This window comes from Fundulus heteroclitus, chromosome 9 (assembly GCF_011125445.2).
Source record: "Fundulus heteroclitus isolate FHET01 chromosome 9, MU-UCD_Fhet_4.1, whole genome shotgun sequence".
In the NCBI taxonomy this organism is placed as follows: Eukaryota; Metazoa; Chordata; class Actinopteri; order Cyprinodontiformes; family Fundulidae; genus Fundulus; species Fundulus heteroclitus.
Window position 1 is genome coordinate 2,505,225 of NC_046369.1, and position 22,773 is coordinate 2,527,997.

At 39.3% G+C, this 22,773-nt stretch overlaps 1 protein-coding gene across 6 annotated transcripts; it reads left to right on the top strand.

Annotated features, from left to right (window-relative positions):
- Window positions 1–460: 460 nt before the first annotated feature.
- fxr1 (fragile X mental retardation, autosomal homolog 1) lies at window positions 461–21,305 on the top strand. 6 transcript variants are annotated; one of them, XM_036140832.1, is made up of 18 exons: window positions 461–567; window positions 5,922–5,974; window positions 6,085–6,178; window positions 6,269–6,340; window positions 7,418–7,566; window positions 7,667–7,760; window positions 7,867–7,983; window positions 8,965–9,135; window positions 10,100–10,178; window positions 11,516–11,625; window positions 11,778–11,873; window positions 13,883–14,117; window positions 15,788–15,881; window positions 15,997–16,118; window positions 16,205–16,411; window positions 17,777–17,854; window positions 19,332–19,414; window positions 19,509–21,305. In XM_036140832.1, the coding sequence occupies exons 1-18, from the start codon at window positions 517–519 to the stop codon at window positions 19,689–19,691; spliced, it is 2,088 nt and encodes a 695-aa protein (XP_035996725.1). In that variant the 5' UTR covers window positions 461–516; the 3' UTR covers window positions 19,692–21,305. The 6 variants fall into 6 exon arrangements, with proteins under 6 accessions (XP_035996725.1, XP_035996727.1, XP_035996726.1 ...); XM_036140834.1 differs by having other exon boundaries at window positions 13,886–14,117; XM_036140833.1 differs by having other exon boundaries at window positions 11,781–11,873.
- Window positions 21,306–22,773: the final 1,468 nt, after the last annotated feature.

A 22,773-nucleotide genomic window follows, 5' to 3' on the forward strand; every position in this document is an offset into this window, starting at 1 on the left:
GTAAAACATCACAAATATTTAGTGGTTTGTGTTGGTGTCCTACCAAATCAAGCCCCTACACGATACGTTGAAGCTTGTGGTTTAGGTTTGACAAAAATATTTGCAGTTATTTAGGTTTGACCGTACTGTGCCCGGAGAGACTAGAAAACTGTAAATTCAATTTCAGACTATTATATGTGAACTTAACTTGATTCACTTTCCTTATGAGCTCTCAGATGAGAACTTTTAGGAAGTGAGCAATGAAATCCACTCATAAGATGAGACATTGCATGGTTGGATGCTTAATATTAATGTGCGCAATTCATAATATTTGATTGCTAATGCGCATCGACTTGACGTGCGCTGTAATTTAATTGACGTAATTAGATTATTGTTTTTTTGCGGGTAAAAGGCAAATGTAAAATGCAGAAGAAGGGCCAGTAACTCATCCGGTTTTAACTTCACCCCCCCACCCCGTCCACCCCGGATCATCCATTAAGGAACACCTGTCGTCCCGGCTTCCTTTGCGTGTCAAAGATGGAAGAACTGGCGGTGGAGGTCCGTGGCTCCAACGGCGCTTATTACAAGGTAAAAACCGGTTTATGAACACTTCTGGGAACTTAGCACGTCGTTACCCAGGAGCTGTGCGTTGCCCGTTGCGTTATCCGGAACCACGGCTTGTTGTTTGGGCTGGCTCCGGGTCCACCGTTAGCCTGCGGGCGCAGAGCTAGCCAAAATTAGCAAGCTAAGCTAACGCTGCTAGCAGCTCTTAAGTACTTTTTGACGACGTTTGCTAAACACTAAGAGACAATGGAGAAAAAACAGTCTGTTCCGCGGTGATTTGTTCACTAAAGAAGACAAAGACGTTTTATTTTATCTTTCTAGTTTTACTCTGGGTGTTGTCTTCGTTAGCTAAAAGTTAGCTCACTTGCTAGTTACCAAACTGTTGACGTCTGGTGATGTTGAGTAAACATTGTAACCATGCAGCGTTCATCCCCTTTTTTGGGGGTGTTTAGCAGCACTTTAAAGCATGAATAGTGTTTTTTTTTATCTGTAGCATGTAGAAATCACGCTGCCGGCTAGTTTATGAACCGATGCGGCCACTTTCTGTCACCGTCTATTATTTGATACTTGATCATGCCCAAGCTATCTTTACTATGTGCCCGTGTGAGCCAGCTGTTCCCTGTCACTCCTGCCTCGCTGATACCGCACACTTCTAAGCTATTTCTAGACCTCCAAGCCAAAGTTATACGCTCATCTTTTTCAGCTCTTTGCCTTCTCCTCCCTTTTTGTTTCTTGTTTCACTTTCATGCCTTTATGAGGCTGATTTATGTAACTATTCAGTTTTGCCTCGGTGTTTGTTTACTGTTCACCCCGTTAACCTGTTTCACAAAATGACTTTGAGCCTCTTTAACTTGAAGGTAATTATGTGAACTTTAACATAAAATATGTAGTTTTATGTTTCGACAGGGGCATGTCTAGATTTCACCGGGTAGGGGCACATATTCTGGAAGGACTGTCGCTCATTTGCGCATGCGCGAAAAGAATAATTTCCCGTTCACCGTTAAATGCGCTTTATTATCTTAAACAGGACTGGCAAAAAAAAAGTATTTCCATACTTTCCTACAACATGCCATAATTCCCTTGATAGCAACTATCGTTATTTTGTCCGAAAAAATATATTGTAGTAGAAATTTTTTTTATTAAACCTGTTGAGCTGTTACGTATTTCTGTTGTCAACGCGTCCTCTGGGGGACCCATCAAAGACAACGTTGTTGTTATGGTGGCCACGTGGTTTATTTCTTACAAAAACATAACTGTAGGTGACAAAAGAGTGCATAGTTAAGTACGGAGAAAATCAAATATTCAAATTAATTAAAATATTCACTGTGTGACGCATTTACTGCGCATGCTCAGACCAGTCAAAAGCGATTCAAACATTTTTTTCCTGTATTTTTGTTACTGCCTTTAAATCATGCAATACTCACACGATTACTACAAAATACAAAAAGAAACACCCCACCCAAAATAAGAAAAAAGTAAGACAAATTAAAAATTGCCATGCCGGAAGTTATTCTGTTCGCGATAAATCATGCTGAATGGGACAACAGCACCGTCTGTTTGGTGCCACACTGATGTATGAGCAGCAAGGGATTCTGGGTAATCCTCAGGGCAATGGCTTCTCTGCATTAGGATAACAACTTTAAATGTCTGGATAAGAAATATCAAGCTTCTGAAAGAGTATAAAACATGCATGTAGCTATATTTTTTTATTTGATGTGAGAGTCTTGATATTATTTTGTGGATATTTTCCGATACTCTGTTTTAGGTTACTGTATTTTATTGATGGTGAGGTTCATGGCTAGCTGAAAGTAACGTTTCCCGGGCTGTTTCCACAAGAAATGAACATTTTTGTTTCATCCTTTGACGGTTCGGGTTGGTTAGGGTGGCCAATCAGATTTCAGGGTTTTTTTTTATATGAAAGTTGAAGCGCGAGCCACCAGAACTGACAAAGACTCCTGGATAGGTGTCGAAACGTTTTCAGAAAGAACTGAACAAACGTCCGGTTGCCTCCAACTTAAGTCTGTTAGCTTTTACGATGACCCGGATAAGTGAGAATTTGCACAAGCGTATATGAAAGTTATTGTGGTGTCTCCTTCAAAATGTGTGTATTAGGGCTGGGCGATATGGACGAAAAATAATATGTTGATATTTTTAGGCTGAATCCTGAAATATGATATTTATCTCGATATGTTTTTCTTTTCATAAAGCAACTATAACAATGCATCTCTGCATCAAAGCTGTACGCCAAATCTCCTACAGGCAAATATTTTAACAAACTGTAGATAAATATGAGAAACGGCTGAAAAATAACCCACTGGGATACATCAAAGTCTAATTTTAATGTAACACAGTCTATCTCAATATAAACAATATAGTCTCATCTTATATCTCTTTTTAAAAAATCTTGATATATTGCCCAGCCCTAGTGTGCATTTTTGAGTTTTTCTGCATTTCCTGTTGAATACCACTGAAATAAACGATAAATGTAACCGCTATATGAAACATGCAATTGCAATTTTACTTTTTTATTTACAATTTTACTTTACTTTTTTCCATATAAGGACCTTAACACATGAATTACTAAATAGTACTCCCGACTCTGATGAGGTTTGTGGTTTCCAAACCCAAAAAGGAAGAAAGTACAATGCAATCCCTATTTGTGTGTCAAAGGCTAACTTATGTCCGTAACTCCTGGTTTGAACTGAACTAAAACAAAAAAGAGATTCATAAACCTGTTGGTCAGAAATCAAAATCTGTTCATTTTCCTTTGATTCCACAAATCGGGAAGATTTTGTATTTCTGCATTTAGTTTCTGTTTGATCCAAAGTTATTTCCTCTTTTTTTATCTTTCCTGCAGTGCAGTCATTGTTGGCCATCTGTGCGTTAAACATTAACGTTAGAGTAAAATCGGATTATTCAATATTTAATTTGTCAATCAGCATTCAGTATAGATCCAAGAGAATATAGTCTCATTCTGACCTTTAACCAGTTAAAAGGTTCATTTCTTGTACATTTAACATTGAAATACCTGTCTCAAAAAGAATTTGCCATTTTTGTACCATTCAAAGATCGTCTCGAATCAGAAAGGCATCTTGTTTGCACCTCTGGTGTTTAAAATATCATTTGACATATTTGAATATTAACAGTCAATTTATTTCAGTAGATCTATTCACTAAGTGAAGTACATAATATAGAACAATAACACATAAAATGCTGTTTTCACGCTTTATTTCTGTTGATCATAATGATTTTCTGCTTAAAGCTGATAAAATAACGGAATAATTTTTTTTTTTTTAATTCAAACTTGTGGGTTTAATTAACATAGGGCTAGACGATATACAAATAAAGGCATATTGATAAAATAAAAATTATATTTGATCGAATTCGATAATTATCAACAAATTAAAAGCATATATTTTAAGTGCAGCCCTGACCATTTTTGCTGTTGCTTAGCAACCTATTTTTAGATACAGAACACACAAATACTGAATTCAAACTCAACCTTTTATTCAACCAACTTTTTATCAAAAAATGCAAGTTTTTAAAAAATGTTAAATAACATATGCTCTCTGAACTCTTTAAAGGGGGCGAAGCTTGGTTCCTGGGTCTGCGTTGTGATTGGTTGGGAGGATGTAATGACTTAATATTAACCTACATATTAGGCTAGAATGCAAAAGGAAGGAAAACTGTTATTCTGTTTAACTTTTTATTGACCCTTTTTTTTTCTATCATCGATGTACATCTATCGATCGATATATGTTGTTATTTAATTATCGTCCAGCCCTAATTAAACATATATTTAATATTAGTTCTGAAATAAACTCCAGATATTTTAGAAGCTGCAGGCTGAAACTGTTTTTTTTTTTTGTAGTTGTTCATAAAGTAACAAAATATTGACGGTAATTAAAACAGCACTATTCTCTCTAGTCTACATTTGTGAGATTATTTAGTGGTTGGCCTCAAATTTATAAATATAAATCTTAACTTCCCGCCTGTGGTGTGAAATGTTGTTGGCTCAGACGTGTTGCATGACATGATCGCCGTTATAGCTTCACTAAATCATTTAAAAGATTTCGTGAATCTGGGCTGTCATTGCAGATGAGCACACGCCATATTGTCGTTTGCAAAGAAACTGCTTGCATGCAATATTTGGTATGCAATCATGTTTGAAGTGTCAGGCATTCATGTTTTGCATGTCAGAAATATATTTGGCCAGTTGGTTGGACGCTAAATGCTTTGAATGCACACACCTGACGTTTATATTTAGTGACGGAAGTGGCTTATGGAGAGTAGTGTGGACATTGTGCAACGCTGCAAGTCGCTGACTCGATGCAACCTGCTGGGTTTCCTTGGATAGAAAACATTTTAACCAGTTTGAATAACAAACTGAACTTGGCTGCAATGTTTGTAACCAGGATTAAATCAGAACGGATGTAACTTTCTTGGAATCGTCTGTATGATTGGTTTCAATTGAGTATTTTTGTGTGTGTGTGTGAGGCATTATATAAATAAACCGAACTGAGTAAAAAAAAGAAAAGAGGTGAAGCAACGTGTCCAAGCAGGTTGGAGCAGATGGAGAAAAGTGTCAGATGTGTTGGGTGCAGGAAGACGGTGAGACCAGCGGTGCTGTCTGGTGTAGAGATAGAAGAGACCGGAGGCAGAAAGAAAGAAAATTATTTAATACATTCTGTTGCTTTTTTTAAGTTTTTTTTTTTTTTTTTTTATAATTTTATTTCTTATATAAAAAATATATATTTGATTGCTTTTTTATTTTATATTTTTTACATATATTCTTTTTAAATTTTTATTATTTAATTTTTTTAATAAAAAAATACTGCTTTTAAATTTTTATTTTCTTTAAATTATTTTATTTTATTTTTTATAATTTTGTTATATATTTTATTATTTATTTATTTTTTAATTTAATAATTTTATTTCTTATATAAAAAGATATATTTGATTGCTTTTTTATTGTTTTTTACATATATTCTATTCTATTTTATTTTTTATTATTTTATTTTTTATTTTTTTTATAAAAAATAAAAATTTAATTGCTTTTAAATTTTTATTTTCTTTAAATTATTTTATTTTATTTTTTTATCATTTTGTTATATATTTTATAATTTATATATTTTTTTAAATAAAAAAAAGATGCATTTTATTGCTGTTACGTTTCCTAGCAATAGAATTGCAATTTTCTTTATATTGTGCATCCCTAATGGTGATTAAAACAATCATATTTTATTGTAAGTGCCTAAAAAGCATTAAGTGATGCATGAGAAACAAGAATCCATATTGGGTTTCAAGAATTAGAAAATAAATTTCCGTTACAGTCGTGTTGCAGTGCCCCTCTTATTGCCTGGTTGTTTGTCCTGCAGGGCTTGGTCAAAGATATCCACGATGACTCTCTCACCATTGCCTTTGAGAACAAGTAAGTCTGTATCACAGCTGCTTTTGTAAAACAGAAGAAAAAAAAAAACACACTAAAAATCAAGATTATTGTGTTTTAGCAACGTATGACCAGAGGCTGTTGTGTTTCAGTTGGCAGCCAGAACGCCAGGTGCCCTTCAGCGATGTCAGATTGCCACCACCTGCTGACGGCAAGAAGGAGATCGGAGAAGGCGAGGAGGTGGAGGTGAGGCAGACGGAGTCGTTCGTCTCTGTGGTTTCTGCTGTTCCCTTTTTCTCCTGTTCTCACCCTTTGGCTGATGTCACATGATGCCAGATACTCTCCAGAGCCAACGAACAGGAGCCGTGTGGATGGTGGCTGGCCAAAGTCCGCATGATGAAGGGAGATGTGAGTTTTTATTTTACATTTTTTATTAACATGCGTTTTAGTTTTAGAGTTCCTCGCATACCTGTTCACAGTGTCCGAAATTAAAGGTATACTATGCAACCGGGGTTGATTTTCCAGCGAGGCTCCCCCCAGAGGGCGAAAGTAAAAGTGCACTGTCGTAAAGATGCTCAGCTGTTCTGGTTTCTCCTCAAGCCAGGCGCTTTGGTTGTTTTGAGCTTAGCAGACAGGCGAACGCAACGAAAAGTAAAAAAAACGGCAGTACAAACAATGACTAACACAGTGAAAGTATGAACATCAAGCTTCCCGCAGCGCTATCTTGGCGAGGCGGCCGCCTCGCCAGTTTTATTATTATTATTATTATTATTTTTTATTTTTTTATGTTGGCGAGATGCTACCGCCTCGCCGCGGCGGTAGCATCTCGCCAACATAAAAAAATAAATAAAAATAATAATAATAATAATAATAAAACTCGATATGCTTGCATGTTTATTTGACGTTAACACGCGGTTCTTTGTTGTTACTTTCACGCGTGCATATAGTGAATGGCAGGGCAAAAACACATGGAGTTCTCGCCGTAAAGTGAGACTTCTGTGTGTGCGGGCCGTGAGCTCTTGCAATTGCAAGTACGGTATTTCCCCCACAGACCACCAGGGCGGCCGAGAAAACCTTTGTTCGACCTGAAATGACTCATTTAATCATCCAAAACGGTATGGAACACATTAATTAACTGAAAAATGTTGCATAGTATGCCTTTAACTTCCTGATTCAGCGGCCAAGTTGGCCTGTGGATGTAACAATCAGCTGGCCAAGCATATTATATTTAATTCTGACCATAACTTCTGCTCAGTATCTCCACGTAATCCCGCTACGTCATTAGCCTGAGCTAAACGCTAGCTGTTAGCTGCCGTACGTGACGTAGTTGCTGTAGTTTCTTGCGTCACATGACTGAAAAACACGACTGATTTGGTGGAAACATTTTGGCAGCTAGCCCTCTAAAATTTACTCGGCGAGTGTTAATTTCGGACCCTGCCTGTTTCGGAAAAGTGTTCGTTCAGTGTTCCCGTCCTGGTTTTCCAGTTCTACGTGATCGAGTACGCCGCCTGCGACGCCACCTACAACGAGATCGTAACGTTTGAGCGCTTGCGACCGGTCAACCCCAACAAGGCCGTGACCAAGAACTCCTTTCACAAGTGCACTGTCCCTGTTCCTCAGGATCTACAAGAAGCGTAGGCACCACGCCACCACATTACCCACGTCGAACTTTTCGAACTTTTCTGCTGTCATTTTTTCTATCTGGAAAATATCCTCGTGTTCTTTAAATTGCAGGTGCCAGAGCGAGAATGCACACAAAGACTTCAAGAAAGCGGTGGGAGCCTGTCGGATCTCCTACTGCCCAGAGACCAGTGAGCTGCTGGTTGTGGTAACTATCTGCTTGCCGTAATCTTCTTCTACGATACAAAAGCTATTCTTCTCTTTGGATATTTGCATTAAAAGCGTCTAATCTTTCTGGTTTGCCTTCTGTTAAGTCCACCAACGAGGCGACGGTGAAGCGCGTGTCTTTGCTGAGTGACATGCACCTGCGCAGCCTCAGGACCAAGCTGCTGCTCATGTCACGCAACCAGGAAGCCACAAAACACCTGGAGGTCAGTCGTCAAAAATTATTTCAGGAGCTGGTCAGTGACAGAAACGCACAGCAGTACTGGACAGATGCTTGCTCTGTTAATATATATTAGGGCTGAACGATTTTGGAAAATAATCTAATTGCGATTTTTTTTTTCTTAATATTGCGATTTAATGCGTTTTTTTATTTTTTTTTTCCAGTTTAATTTATCATGTGTTTTAAAATATATACAAACAACAAATCAATTTGTTTCCTCGCCATGTAGATTAGTTGCTAAAAGACCCACAGCATCTAAACCCGGAGCAGTAATGATTGCGTTCTGCCTACAATATATTTCAATCAAAATTGCAATTTTGACTTTTCTCCGCACTAACCACAAACAACAAAAATGGCCTCTAAATAAAGATGTTTGTAAACAAGGACTATTTTAAATATGAACTTTTAATGTTTCTATTGATCAGAATATTATTCAAGAGAACAGCTTTTAATTTAATTGGACATCAAACCTTGTTGAACATAAAGTGCAACCAACAAACAAGTCTATGTATTAAACTGATTGACCTGAACTTAATGCTATGTATGATTATATAAACTCTAAAACAAGTAATAAAATTAGATTATCTCACTGCTGCAACTGTCTTCCCTTCCATGTGGAGGCAAACCCACTTTAAACATTTTACCAACACCTAATGGACGTTTCTAATTCCCTAATTGTTACATAGCCAAAAATTGCAGACTCTGCGATTTGGAAATTTCGTTTTTTTTAAATCACGATTATATTGAAAATGCGATTAATTGTTCAGCCCTTTTTTTTATATATATATATATATATATATATATATATATATATATATATATATATATATATATATATATATATATATATATATATATATATATAAGATTCAGGCACGTCTTTGATAAACTTTCAGCCTTTTGGTTTCCAGACTCCCATGATTTAACTGGATAAATGAATCTTCTCTTCTCGTCTCGGTTGTTGTAGACTTCCAGGCAGCTGGTGTCCTCCTTCCAGCAGGAGTTTACGGTGAGACCAGATCTGATGGGCCTGGCCATCGGCAGCCACGGCAGCAACATCCAGCAAGCACGCAAGCTCCCAGGCGTCACTGCCATCGAGCTGGACGAAGAGACCGATACTTTCAGGATTTATGGCGAGGTACCAGCAAATTCTGGCATCAATATATAAAAAAATAAATAAATCGGTCTAAACAGTTACACCTGATGACCCACAACTATTTCCTGTCATTAAAATGAATTGGCCGACTGTGAGCACAGGAAGTACATGAAGGCGGATGTGTGCAACACAAGGATATCAGGTTGTGATGAAGTAGAACATGTTAGCTTTATGTCAAAGCAGAGAGAATTTTTCCTCCACTGGTTTTATTGCTTTCATTTAGCTTTATAAACCAGCTTTTATTTGGTAACACTGCCTTTAGCGTTCCTGTGGTTGTTCTTAACCCTTTTACAGTAAAATAGAGTTTTTTAAGGTGTAAGAACAGTTTTCTAGGGAAAGTTTGTTTGGCAGGAGAAGCCAAAATTGGCTTCAACAAATGATCTATCAAAAATGTTCTTTGGCTGGAATATCCTTTACTATCTGTTTATATATAGGGAAGCTGACAGATTTGCAGGGTGGATGGGGTATGGGCCTAGTGGTCAGAGTGGAGGACTTGGGTCCAATCCCACAGACTGCCACGAGTCCCTGAGCAAGACCCGGAGCCCCAAAATGCTCCCCAGGTGTCGCACAGTGGCCCACTGCTCCCTACGGGTTGGGTTAAATGCAGAGGACACCTTTCATTGGGATGTAAAAATATGCAATGACAAGTAGAGATGGGCACCTTTTCACATTTTAACTGATACCCGGTACCTGATACTGGTACTTAACGGTGCCTATTTTCAATACTTATGTGTGTTTATGTAGTAATAAATGTGTATATATATATATATATATATATATATATATATATATATATATATATATATATATATATATATATATATATATTTTTTTTTATTTATTTTATTTTATTTTTTTTATTTTATTTTATTTTTTCTATTTTTTTTTTATTAATAAACAATCTAGCCGTTGTCGCTCACTGTGGATTACGTGTTTTTTAATTTAGACGGAGGAAGCCGTGAAGAAGGCCAGAAGCTTGTTGGAGTTTGTGGAGGATTCAGTCCAGGTGCCGAGGACTCTGGTTGGTGGGTAGATGTTTTAGTCTTCCTGGTTATCACACCAAGCCTGTTATATGCAGTTGATCTCAGGAGTTTTAATGTAGGCAATTTTGTTTTATAATAGATGCAAAGCTAGTAAGTCATAGACTTACTGCTGCTGTGCTCCAGGCAGTGTTGTAGTCAAGTCACCATCTCTTCGAGTCCAAGTCCCGCTCAAGTCCGCAGTGTTCCAGTCCAAATCACATAGGATTAGTCCAAGTCGAGTCATAAGGTCTTACAGTCCATGTCCAAAAAAGACAGTAACTGCAGATTAATTGGTGCTTTCACGTGAAGTCGCCAATAACGCAGAAAAAAGTCACTAGATCTGTCCCTATAGGGGTCTAAAGAGTCGCTAAATAAAGCGACAAAGTCGCTAAGTTGCCGATACTGGCGCTTTGGCTTTGCATGTGAATCCCACTTGACAGAGCATCTCATAAAGTTAGAGTCCAGAGCGAGTTTAATTTATCATGTCTTTTTAAACATATACAAACAACAAATCATTTTGTTTCCTCACTGTGTAGATCAGGTGCTAAAAGACCCACAGCATCTAAACTCAGAGCAGAAATGGTTGCGTTCTGCCTACAATATATTTCAATCAAAATTGCAATTTTGACTTTTCTCTGCGTTAACCACAAGCAACAAAAATGACGTCTAAATAAAGATGTTTGTAAACAAGGACTATTTTAAACAAGAACTTTTAATGTTTCTATTAATCAGAATATTATTCAAGAGAACAGCTTTTAGTTGATTTGGACATCAATCCTTGTTGAACATAAAATGCAACCAACAAGCAAGTTTATGTATTAAACTGATTGACCTGTACTTAATGCTATGTATGATTATATAAACTCTAAAACAAGTAAAAAAATTAGATTATCTCACTGCTGCAACTGTCTTCCCTTCCATGTGGAGGCAAACCCACTTCAAACATTTTACCAACACCTAATGGACGTGTCTAATTCCCTAATTGTTACATAGCCAAAATTGCAGACTCTGCGATTTGGAAATTGCATTTTTTTTAAATCGCAATTATATTGAAAATGCAATTAATTGTTCAGCCCTACTTTTCTCCTCAGGCTGTGGAAATGCTGCACCTCTGTTAACATCATGCTCTTGGATTTATTCTATAATAAAATGGTGACGGTTATAATTCTCCCACTTATCTTTTGAGGATCCTGAACTAAAGAACCTGTTGTATGGTTTTAGTTGTAAATGAAGAGCTCTGAACACATTTCCTCTGATTTCCTCTGATTGCATTTACTGTAGCTGCAGCTTTTTAAACGTTGTGCCCACCTACCCGTTCTGGTGCTGCTCTCTGTTTCCAGGCAAAGTGATCGGTAAAAACGGTAAGGTGATCCAGGAGATCGTGGACAAGTCTGGGGTGGTGAGGGTCAAAATAGAAGGCGACAACGACAACAAGCAACCCAGACAAGAAGTAAGAATGCTACTCCCACTTCATTGGCTTTCCTTTAATCCATAGCTGCTGTAGGATTATAAAAAATAAAATAAAAAAAATTATCCAGCTACACTTTCCCAGTTCCTGCCTACAGTTTCATACTAACATGCGTGTTGGGGATTTGTGTTTTGTTGACACAGGGAATGGTCCCGTTCACCTTTGTCGGTACGAAGGAGAGCATCGGCAACGTTCAGGTCCTGCTGGAGTACCACATCTCCTACCTGAATGTGAGCCATCCCTCCATCCGCTCGTTGATGTTTTTGATGCACGTTTATGCGTTTACCGTCCATCTTCTACCACTTGACCCCATGATCTATTTAGAGTTGTTTTTTTTTTTTGTTAATAGTGTCCTGTCTGGTAATGTAGCATAAAGAATTGTTGTCTTAATGCCAAAAAGAGCCCAACAGATTTTTACTTTCACAGACGGAGCCTTACCGCTGCCACCATAGTGCTCCGCTTGATTTATACATGCAAGAAGCTTTGTTATAATTTATGCAGGGAATATTTCATGTTATATGGACACTGAAACAAGAAGGTAGAAGAGAAAAAAAGTAGAAAAGGTGAAAGAAAGAGGAGAGAATGATACAACATCCTCTGAGTCTGCTTCTACACCTGCAAAGAGAGATATAAAAGAACAGCAGAACCAGCAGATAAAGTATTAAAGATACAATTAACCAAAACCTTGATACCATCACTGATATACAGTATTATTTAATACATGTATAAAGTGACTGGGGAAGATAATAATAATAATAAGGGTTTTCTGTATAGAAGTGAGTCTGTAAGCACCTGTAGGTGTTTGTGAGAGTGAACTTGTGTATGAAAGATTTATCCATGAGAAAAATGCCCAATAGCGGTTTAAAGGAGCCAAATTTCTTTACTGACAGCATGTAATCTGGGTCATAACTTTAACTTTGTACTGTTAACATGCTGAGTACTGGTGAACTAGAGCTGCAGGCGTTTATTGAACTGATCGCAACATCGGTTTGTTTGGTGTTAGCGCCTCGAAGGATTGCTTTCATGCCACGTTTGGTTGGCTGTTATATTTTAGATTTGCATGCTTTACGTTGTGCATGCAGAGAATTTATTTAGCTGAACGGACTCCCTCTGCCCTCTGATGTCTAAATCTGGGTAAACGAGGACGATGGTGGCAAATCTGGATTTGAACAAAGTTGCGTTGTCATAGCAAAGTTATCAATATCATAGCAGCGTGGTTTTCTTCTGCCGCCCTACTAGGGCTGGGCGATATGGATTCAAAAATAAATCTCCGATTTTATCATACCAAATCCGATTAATCGATTTTTTTCCCTCCTTTTTGTTTCATAAAAAGAAATTAAAGAAATTATTTTAAAACCTTGCTTTTTATGTCAAGCATTTCGTCAGGGAGTTGACCTGAATTCAAAGTGCGACTAAAAACAAGCTGTGAAACAAGATGGCAGCCGTGCCATTATAAACAATAAAAATATAACAAAACATTTGCTGCTAGTGGTATTACACATTGAGCTAAGAACAGGCTTCACTGCACTTGTGAACTTCAAACTAAGTTAAAAAAAAAAGTAAATAAGTAAATGAAGTACCTCATATTATGGTAAAAAAATATTTTGACAATATATTTGCCTAAACATATATTCAGCATCACATGCTGTTCTCTTCATGGAAACCCAATGAGTGTATTGGCAAAATAAAATCCAGATTTTCCAAAAATGAAATCTTAAAGAATTGTAAATTCAAATTAATCGATTAAATCGATTTATCGCCCAGCCCTAAGCCCTACAAAGAACAGCATTCTGCATGTCAGAACCAAATGATTCAGAGTATTGCTGCTTGTCGCTGTGCTGCTCACATTTTGTGTGTGTCTGTGTGTGTGTCCTGTGCTGTCTGCATGTTTTTGTGCTGCGTTCCTGCGCCGATTGTTTTGCAACATGTGCAGGACGTGTTGGAGCTTCTTGCAGAGGGCCAGCAGCTAGAGGGAGAGCTGAGGCGGATTGTGGATTATACTCAGGGAGACAGCCGCCTAGCCAGATTCAGTAGAAACAGGACGAGGCGCCCAGGATGCAGAGTAGATGTGTGTATTGATGACTGCGCATGTGCACCCTGTGATGACCTTCAAAAATGTCCGCTTTGCCTTATTTATAACGCTTTATTCAAGATTATAAACACATGTCGGCCAGTCACCCTTTTTCCTCTTCCCATCTTATCATTGTTGTCCTCCGTCTTCTTGTTTTCTTTGTGTAAGGAGGTTGAGCAGCTTCGTCTGGAGCGGATGCAGATTGATGAACAGTTGCGTCAGATCACCCAGGGTCACCGGCCAGTCGATCGGGAGCGGGGGGAGAGAGGAGGAGGAGGAGGAGGAGGAGGAGGACATAACGCAGACAACAGTGCCAACACCTCCTCTGCATCCTTGCGTGGCAGCCGCTCCTACAACAGCAGAGGGCGTGGGCGCCGAGGCCACAACTACAACCCTGCATATGGTACGAGGCTTTAGGAGATGAATGTTGACTCAGATGTGTTGCTTTCTCCTTGGTTTCTGTGCAGTCTGGAAAAGTTCAATTAGAAATACCGTATTTTTCAGACAATAAGTCGCTCCGGAATATAAGTCGCATTTATTTAAAAATTTATTTCACACAATCCAAGACTAAAAACTGACATTTAATCTGGTAAGGCAACTTATTCAGAGTAACAGCTGCATCCAGAATCAGCTAAAAAATATTAAACATACCTGGGAGGCTGAATCGGGTAAATTAGCACAACAAGCCACCAACTCCAACCCGGAAAGTTCTCGTCAGAGCATTTCAGTTTAATTATGCTGAAATTAGACCGTGAGCGTAACGGTGCTACGTGCTAAGCTAACAGTACGACACGGATGTTTCAGAGCAACATAAAGCTCAAATTGTAAACCATCCAAACATCAGAGCTGTAAGCTAGCGCTAGCTGCTATTAGCTTTACGGATAGCAACATATGCACATGTGTTCAGTCTTTGTCATTTATGTTTTAATTAATAAAGTGGTGCAAGAGTAGCATATAGTTTTCACAGGCCTATAGCGCCCTCCTGTGGCTGTAGACGGTAATGTTTACTACTTGGTTCATGTTGTTCTGGATGATTTAAAATTGATATGTAAGCCACAGGATCAGCCAAACTATAAAAAAAAGTGCGACATATAGTCCGAAATATATGGTAATTGTTGTCCAAATCTAGATTTACATGGAAAATTGTTCCATTTTCAGACTCTTTAACCTATATTTACACATTTTGTAAAAGACGCATCCCGCACTCTGTTTCAGTCCATCCGTGCCCCCATCCCTCCACCATCCGTCTGTATTTGATAATTAGTTTGATTATCCTTCCTCCCAAAGTCTCTGTTCATCTACCAAACATTCCCACATCTCTTCTTTTTCTCTTCGTCCTCCCTGCCTCCTCTTCACAGGTTTTGTTTTTTATGGGCTCCATATTTAATCTCTGATCAACCTAGAACAGGGGTGTCCAAAGTGCGGCCCGGGGGCCATTTGTGGCCCTCTGAATGATTTTGGGCGGCCCTCAATCACAGTTCAAGAATGGCCTTAATTTGGTTGAGGCGATACTCTTAAAAAGTTGAACAATTTTCACTGATACCAGGCCTTTCAAAAAAAAGACAAATTAATATCTTCTTAAAAGGGAAAATATAAGGTACTGATTTTTTTTAAACTTTTATTAGCCATAGTTTTTACTTAAGTAAATAAGACCACAAACTTTTTACCAAAAGGCAGACTTGGGTGAACCCATTTATATAACTTTATATAACAAAATAAAGCAAGAACAAACCCGAGCCTGCTCTTGTTGCTGAAAAGACGCAAAAAAAAAAAAAAAAAATAGAAAAAGATGATCAGCCCAAAAGATTTAGGGTATCTTTTGCTGAGCAAGCCTGCAAGACTTTTTTATGTTTCAAATCTAAAATAATTTACAGATTATCTATCAGAATCTACAGAAATTAGACACATTTTATTGTTTAATTAAAGTATTTTGTACGTTTATTGTTCATTTTGTGGCCCCCCCAAGTACTTTCTACATAACATTATGAGTGACAATTAGAGTCTGTAAAAAGTATATTTTTACACTCTTCTGTTTTTTTTGTCCTTACCCTTTTTCATGTATCTTGTATTCAGGCGGCAACTCGGAGCATTCAAATCCCTCCGAGACGGATTCAGAGCGCAAGGATGAGCTCAGTGATTGGTCGCTGGCCGGAGAGGACCTGGACGGGTGAGTTTTGCTCTTTGCTCGCAGCTGAAAAGCTGTAAAAATGTTAAACCTAAATCTCAAGAGACGATGCTTTTGGTGACGCAATTCTTCTTCGCTTTAATTTTGAAAATCACAGGGAGAGGGAGAGAGGCCCTCGACCAATGAGAGACGGGCGCAGGAGGCCAGGACCCGGCAGAGGCCGAGGAGGCCCTGGAGGAAGAGGTAGAGGAGGAAGAGGAGGCTACGGCTACAGCTCTGGTAGGATCTGGGTTCCTCCGTGATGAAGGGCACCACCAAAGTCTTCCTGTTGAATCCTAACCCGCTGAACCGGCATCCTTGCACAGGGTCCAGGGACCATGAGAACAACCCCCCCTATGGAGCCTTGGAGACAAACACGGAGACGGACCAGACGGCCGATACCGACGCCAGCGAGTCCAACCTGCCTGCCAACCGCCGCCGAAGGTCCCGGCGACGCCGAACGGACGAGGACGCCACGCTGATCGACGGCATGAGCGAGTCTGACAACGCCTCTGTGAGCGAGAACGGCATAGGTATTATCATTTTTTGAAATATTTTAGAGCATTTTTATGTTTAAAAATAAAACTTTGGTCAGAATTATGCACACAGATTTCACACGAGTCTCTTTAAGAAAGCAGAGAGACAGAAGTGCAAAACAATGAAGCCCCTAATCCTTCTCTTCCTGGTGACCCACTGGTAGAAAAACTGTCTCACAGCTCGTTTTACTTTCTAAATGTCTCTGCTTTTGCATAAAGTTCCTCCTCAGTGGAAGGAGTCCATAACTGGACCTGTCCCAAAGTGCTACACACCGGTCCGTTTTTATGCTTTTAGTCCAGAGCCTTTGACGTCTTGAGTCACGGCGATGTTGGAGAAACGAGTAAAGGAGGCGCTGCAGGATGTAGTACTGGTTCTGTTTGCAGGGTCCCGGTAAACCATGCAGTAAAGTCACTGTAGAAAGGCCAGGTTCTGACTAGGGCTGAACAATTAATCGCATTTTCAATATAATCGTGATTTTAAAAAAATGCAATTTCCAAATCGCAGAGTCTGCAATTTTTGGCTATGTAACAATTAGGGAATTAGACACGTCCATTAGGTGTCACTAAAATATTTAAAGTGGGTTTGCCTCCACATGGGAGGGAAGACAGTTGCAACAGTGAGATAATCTAATTTTATTACTTGTTTTAGAGTTTATATAATCATACATAGCATTAAGTACAGGTCAATCAGTTTAATACATAAACTTGCTTGTTGGTTGGACTTTATGTTCAACAAGGATTGATGTCCAAATCAACTAAAAGCTGTTCTCTTGAATAATATTCTGATTAATAGAAACATTAAAAGTTCATATTTAAAATAGTATTTGTTTACAAACATCTTTATTTAGAGGCCATTTTTGTTGCTTGTGATTAATGCAGAGAAAAGTCAAAATTGCAATTTTGGTTGAAATATATTGTAGGCAGAACACAATTATTTCTGCTCTGAGTTTAGATGCTGTGGGCCTTTTAGCAACTAATCCACATGGCCAGGAAACAAATTGATTTATTGTTTGTATATGTTTAAAAACACATGATAAATTAAACTGGGGAAAAAAAATAAAAATAAAAAAATCGCATTAAATCGCAATATTAAGAAAAAAAATCGCAATTAGATTATTTTCCAAAATCGTTCAGCCCTAGTTCTGACATCTGCTCCCCGCCGTTCTCTGTGGGACTCTGCGGTCAGACTCGTCCACTCCCCGCCCTTTCCCTCCTGAGCCGACTGATTCTTCTCGTCTGTTTCTTATGTGTGTGTGTGTGTGTGTGTGTGTGTGTGTGTGTGTGTGTGTGGCTGCTGACTGTGCAGCACATTGCCCTTCGGGGACGACGACGTTTTAACTGACCTGAATTGAACATCCCTAGATTTGTCAGAAGCAAAGCCTCAGCGTCGCAATCGTAGCCGCCGCCGCCGCATGCGCCTGCCCGAGGAGCGGCAGCCAGGTAACCCAGCGTGCTCCGCGCCCGCCGGTCGTCGCTTCAGCGGCTCAGCGGCCGAGCTGACTCGTGTTTGTCTGCGTGCCGTCAGCCGACTACCTAATAAGAAAAAGTCCAGACCTAAAATGAACTAGCATGCATGGGTCTTGCATGCAAAGTGTTTTCCTAATTCTGCTAAACCTTCGGTTCCTAACGCAGCACGCCACACTTGTGCATACAGGAAGGCGTTTGTTCTCTGTCTAAAAGTGCAGGAGTTGGTTTACTAATCCTCAGGCCTCGCCTTGTTGTCATAGACCAACCGTGTAGCGCGTAACTAAGAAGCTGTTTACCAATGAAAACGTGGCGATGCGTTCTTTGTAGTCAATTCTGCACAACGGTGCAGATCTGCCTTTCACCACAGCTGCAGCCGCTGGTCTCCTCCGCTATGTCTTTACCAGCTTTGCACATGTATGCATTTTTATAACATTAAAAAAAAATCTAAAATCTTATCGGCAGATCATTTAAACTTGTCTGCTCAAGACAAGGACAAATACCCCAGATTTTAAGAAGGTTTTATTCACTTTCAGTTCCCTTTTTTGCAGTGGATACTTGTTTTAAGAAACAAACATTGGTGATTCGTTATTTATTTAAGGCGGCAGTGTGATTTTAGCTTTTTTTACACTCAAATATTTTCACCTTGTGGCTGAAAACGTCACATGCAGCAATGACTTATGGGTAATGAAGCCCCCATCAATAGGTTGTGGCCATGCGGCGTCTGTGCAGCTGACTGTGGTGGGGATGCAGAACATGTGATTTTTCTATCTATCTATCTATCTATCTATCTATCTATCTATCTATCTATCTATCTATCTATCTATCTATCTATCTATCTATCTATCTATCTATCTATCTATCTATCTATCTCTTCAAGTTATCTGCAGTTTGTGGCGACATGGGGAACCATTGAAAAGAGTATTTTCTATATAAAACTAGCTGAAAGGAACTGAAGAGATACTCGGTTGTTGTTTTTATGTTTTTTTTTACACGGCTGTGAAAATGGCTACAAGCTGCCTGACCTGCATGAGTTGCAGCTAACATGACGGTGTGAACAGAGGCAGACCTGCTCAGCTTCGCTGCAAAAACGCAACAAAAAATAAGTAAAATATTGTGGAAATTAGTGAATTTATCCTAGATTTGAGCAGGTAAATAAGATCATCTGCCAATGGAATGAGTGTTTTTTGACCACTAAAATAAGATAATTAGTTATACTGCATTTGAAATAAGATGATGGAGATGAGTTGTTCCTATTATAAGTGCAAAAATCTTATTCCATTGGCAGATTATCTTATTTGCCTGCCCTAGTCAAGGATAAATACACTCATTTCAAGGATATTTTACTTATTTTTAGTTCAGTTTTTGCAGTGTTCCTTCACCACTCTCCTCCCGATGAAAGCTTAGTGCTCGGGTAACTAACCTCGGGGTTCTCCTCTGCTCGTTGATGCAGTGACCGTGGCCGACTACATATCCAGGGCTGAATCTCAGAGCAGACAGATGTCTACCAAGGAGACCAAGAAAAGCAAGGAAGTGGTGAGTACAGCAGACGCTACGTGTTCAGCTGTTACTCACATAACACGCACACACAGGCCGGTTCTTCTTTAACGCGTTTATTCTGTCTCCTCAGGGTCAGGTGGACGCCATCGCCGAACACGCCCCCCAGCCGGCCCCGCCCACCGCCAACGGCTCCAACAACGAGGTGTCCGACGGCGCCGGAGACGGCGGCGCACAATCTCCCGACTCGTCCGCCGAGAAGCTCCCCAGCAACTCCAAAGCCGACGCCCAACCCGTGGCGAACGGGCTGTCCTAGTCAGAGCCGAGCAAACGTTTCGAATATTTGACCGCGTCTCTCTTTTTTTTTTTTTTTTTTTTTTTTTTGGGCGACATTTGATTGAATCTCCATATCCGCGTAGAGGCATCAAATGGTAATCCTAACATTTAAACACAAGCACTGCTCCGTTTTCTTTTTTTTTTTCTACTCAACAAATGTTTGAAACCTGCAGCCCACGTTTTAGAGCTCCCTCCCCTTTATTTGTGTTCATTTCCTTACCGTTTTCATTTCTCACTATAGTTCTTCCAGTATGAGCTTGCCAAAGATAGTCAAACACACACACACACACACACACACGTGAGCTGTACTTTTACTCCTCTCTTTACTCAGAGCTTGACGAGAGGCCGGACTAAACACAGTATTTACGTAAAGCGGACAGGGATCCCAATCACAGCCGTACTGTGGTGTGAATGCAGCAGTTTTTTAATGGTTGGAAATATCGTAGCAGGGTTTTAGTATGAAGTCTGCTTTTTTTTTTGTCAGGTGAATTTAGCAGAAATGCTTTTTTTTTTTTTTTTTTGGGGGGGGGGGGGGGTAAAAGAGATGTTCAGCGTGATCTGCACCACGGTGCAGGAGGTTTGCTGAGAGACCCAAGTGTGACGTACTTGTGATCAGCTGTTGTGCCTTGAGAGTAGACTCAACGTGTCGCTGCCTGGCTCTGCACTCCGTCTGAAATCCCGCTGACGTGTCTGCGTGTCACCGACGGCCCCCCGCGCCGCCGCTCAGACCACAGGAGGTGTCTCTGCGTTAAACGTCCTCACAGAGGCTAAGTGGAGCCGCTCTGAGAGCACAGAAGGGATTTCAGAGCCTTCTTTTAAAATCAGGTTTGTCTGCTCTTAATGTTGTCGGGGAGGGATTCAGTTATCCTTTACATATATCTCCTGAGGATTCTTTTTTTTTTTTTTTTTTTTGACTTTAGCTGCTTCCTGTTCTTTAATATGCAACCACTTTGATCATAGGAGAAATCGTTATGACCGCAGATCTGGAAAAGAAACGAGAAGAGTTGTTTTGTTTTGCACTGAAGCGTCACCTTTTTCCTCTTAAAGCCGATTGTAGTCGAGTCTGAAAAGCCGTCCCGTCGCCCGTCAGCGGCGGGTTTTTCTGGGAACACACGGCGCCGCTCTATCTATTTTTAGAGCTTAAAACTGTAAAAGGCCGTTTGAACAACTGGACTTCTCTGGTGCGGAGATGTTTCAGAAAACCAACCAGGCCCGGGGCGACGGCGGCGGCGCTTTCATGGTTCTTCCACTCTGGCTGGCTGGAAACTGGTCACGACTGTTCCTCTAAGGAAGATTTATTTGGATTATTTATTTTTTTGAAAAGTGTACAGTATTTAACAGAAAAAAAAACCAACAAAAAAAAAAACGACACTCTTCTTTTCTTGACACTAAAACGTGTGATATATTCAGGAGTTTTCATACATCCATCTACGAATTGGACTACTGACAGTTGTGACATCCCAAGAGTTTTCGTTGGGTCACCTACAGTATACTGTTTGTTTTTTTTAAGGATTGTCTGATTGGTTGATGTGCAATATGTTTTGTACGCAGGTAGTTCCTAAATAAACTTGATCTATGTAGATCTAAAACCAAATGCTGTCTGATTCATTTGTAAACGCACACATTTTTTTTTCTCTAGTTACATTTCAGGTTTTACTAAAAAACTGCAGCAGCAGCCATCAGCCGTTTGGAAAATCTAGGGTTAAACGTCGCTGTGGAGGAGTTTTTTAAGGCAGGAACAGATCACTCCATAAGTCTGGACTTTGATTTAGGGCTGGACGATGTAGAAAAAGAGCTTATCTAATAAAATAGAAATATTGATCCATTATCAACAAATTCAACTTATGTTTAGATACAGAACACACAAACGCTGAATTCAAACTTAACCCTTTATTCAACCAACTTTTTACCAAAACTGCAAGTATTTAAAAAATTAAAAAGAATGCGTGCTTTTTGAACTTTCTGAAGGGGGCGGGGCTTAGTGATGGAGCTTCCTGGGTCTGCGTTGTGATTGGTTGGGAGAATGTAACACCTGTAATATTAACCTACATGGCTAGAATGCTAAAAGGAAAACTTCTATTGATTTTTTATTGACCCTTTTTGTTCTATAATAAATATATTGTTATTGAATTATCGTCCAACCCTACTTTGACTGGGCCTCACCTAAACCTCCATTTTATTAGATTTTAGCCAATCAGAGGCGTGCGTTTGGATCATCGTTCTACTGTATAACCACGCAGGTCTCTCTATAGAGCAGAATTTCTAGTTCTAATCATCCGGGTCCTAAAGCGAGCCCAGACCATCATAACACCGCCACCGTGTTTGATTGTTGCTATGATGCACTGGCTTCGTCAGAGATGAGTGGGACACATGCTTTCCCAAATGTTTGAGTCTTTTCAGTCCGCAGAAAACTTTTCCAAAGGTCTAAACCAGCGATCAGCGACCTTTACAACCCACAGAGCCACTTTTGCCCTCGGTCCAGCTAAACAAATTTAGTTTAGAGCCACAAAAGTTACACGTCTCTTTGAAACAAAAGATTGTTTTTATAGTATACTATAGGACATTTGTTTACATTTTATTTTAAATTAAAGATCAATGGTTATTATTTAACCAACAGTATTATGTTTAGGTTTAATACATTTTCTTCAATTGGACATTTTTATAGCAAATGACATCAAAATGATGAAAAGTCGTTTGCAATTTATTGACAAAAAGATACTTCATTTATCTATAGTAAAATATTCTACACACCGTTAGTTTCTTTCTTTCTGGAAATGTTCTGTATATATTGCAGAACTAAATGCATCCTAAAGCGAGCAAATTTAAACTACCTTTACATTTAGAAACATTGACCCAAGTTTTTGCCCCCGCATTCTTGGTCTAAGTTTTTAAGAGCCACATAGTGGATATTCATGTTTTATATGATCATATTCATGTTTTTTGGGCAAACGTGGGACAGGTCTTTGTGTTTTCTTTGGTCAGCATTTCTCCAAGAGGGGCCATTTGTCTCCAGTGGAGAGTATTCGTGCTGAATGAGGCCTTCAGATGTTCTGGGTTCCTTT

What these genes read in the sequence shown, in the direction of transcription:
- fxr1 (XM_036140832.1), top strand. Translation starts at nt 517, where the DNA reads ATGGAAGAACTGGCGGTGGAGGTCCGTGGCTCCAACGGCGCTTATTAC. An exon ending in ACCATTGCCTTTGAGAACAA is followed by an intron (nt 5,975 to 6,084) that starts GTAAGTCTGTAT and finishes GTTGTGTTTCAG; the next exon opens with TTGGCAGCCAGAACGCCAGG. An exon ending in CCAGTGAGCTGCTGGTTGTG is followed by an intron (nt 7,761 to 7,866) that starts GTAACTATCTGC and finishes CCTTCTGTTAAG; the next exon opens with TCCACCAACGAGGCGACGGT.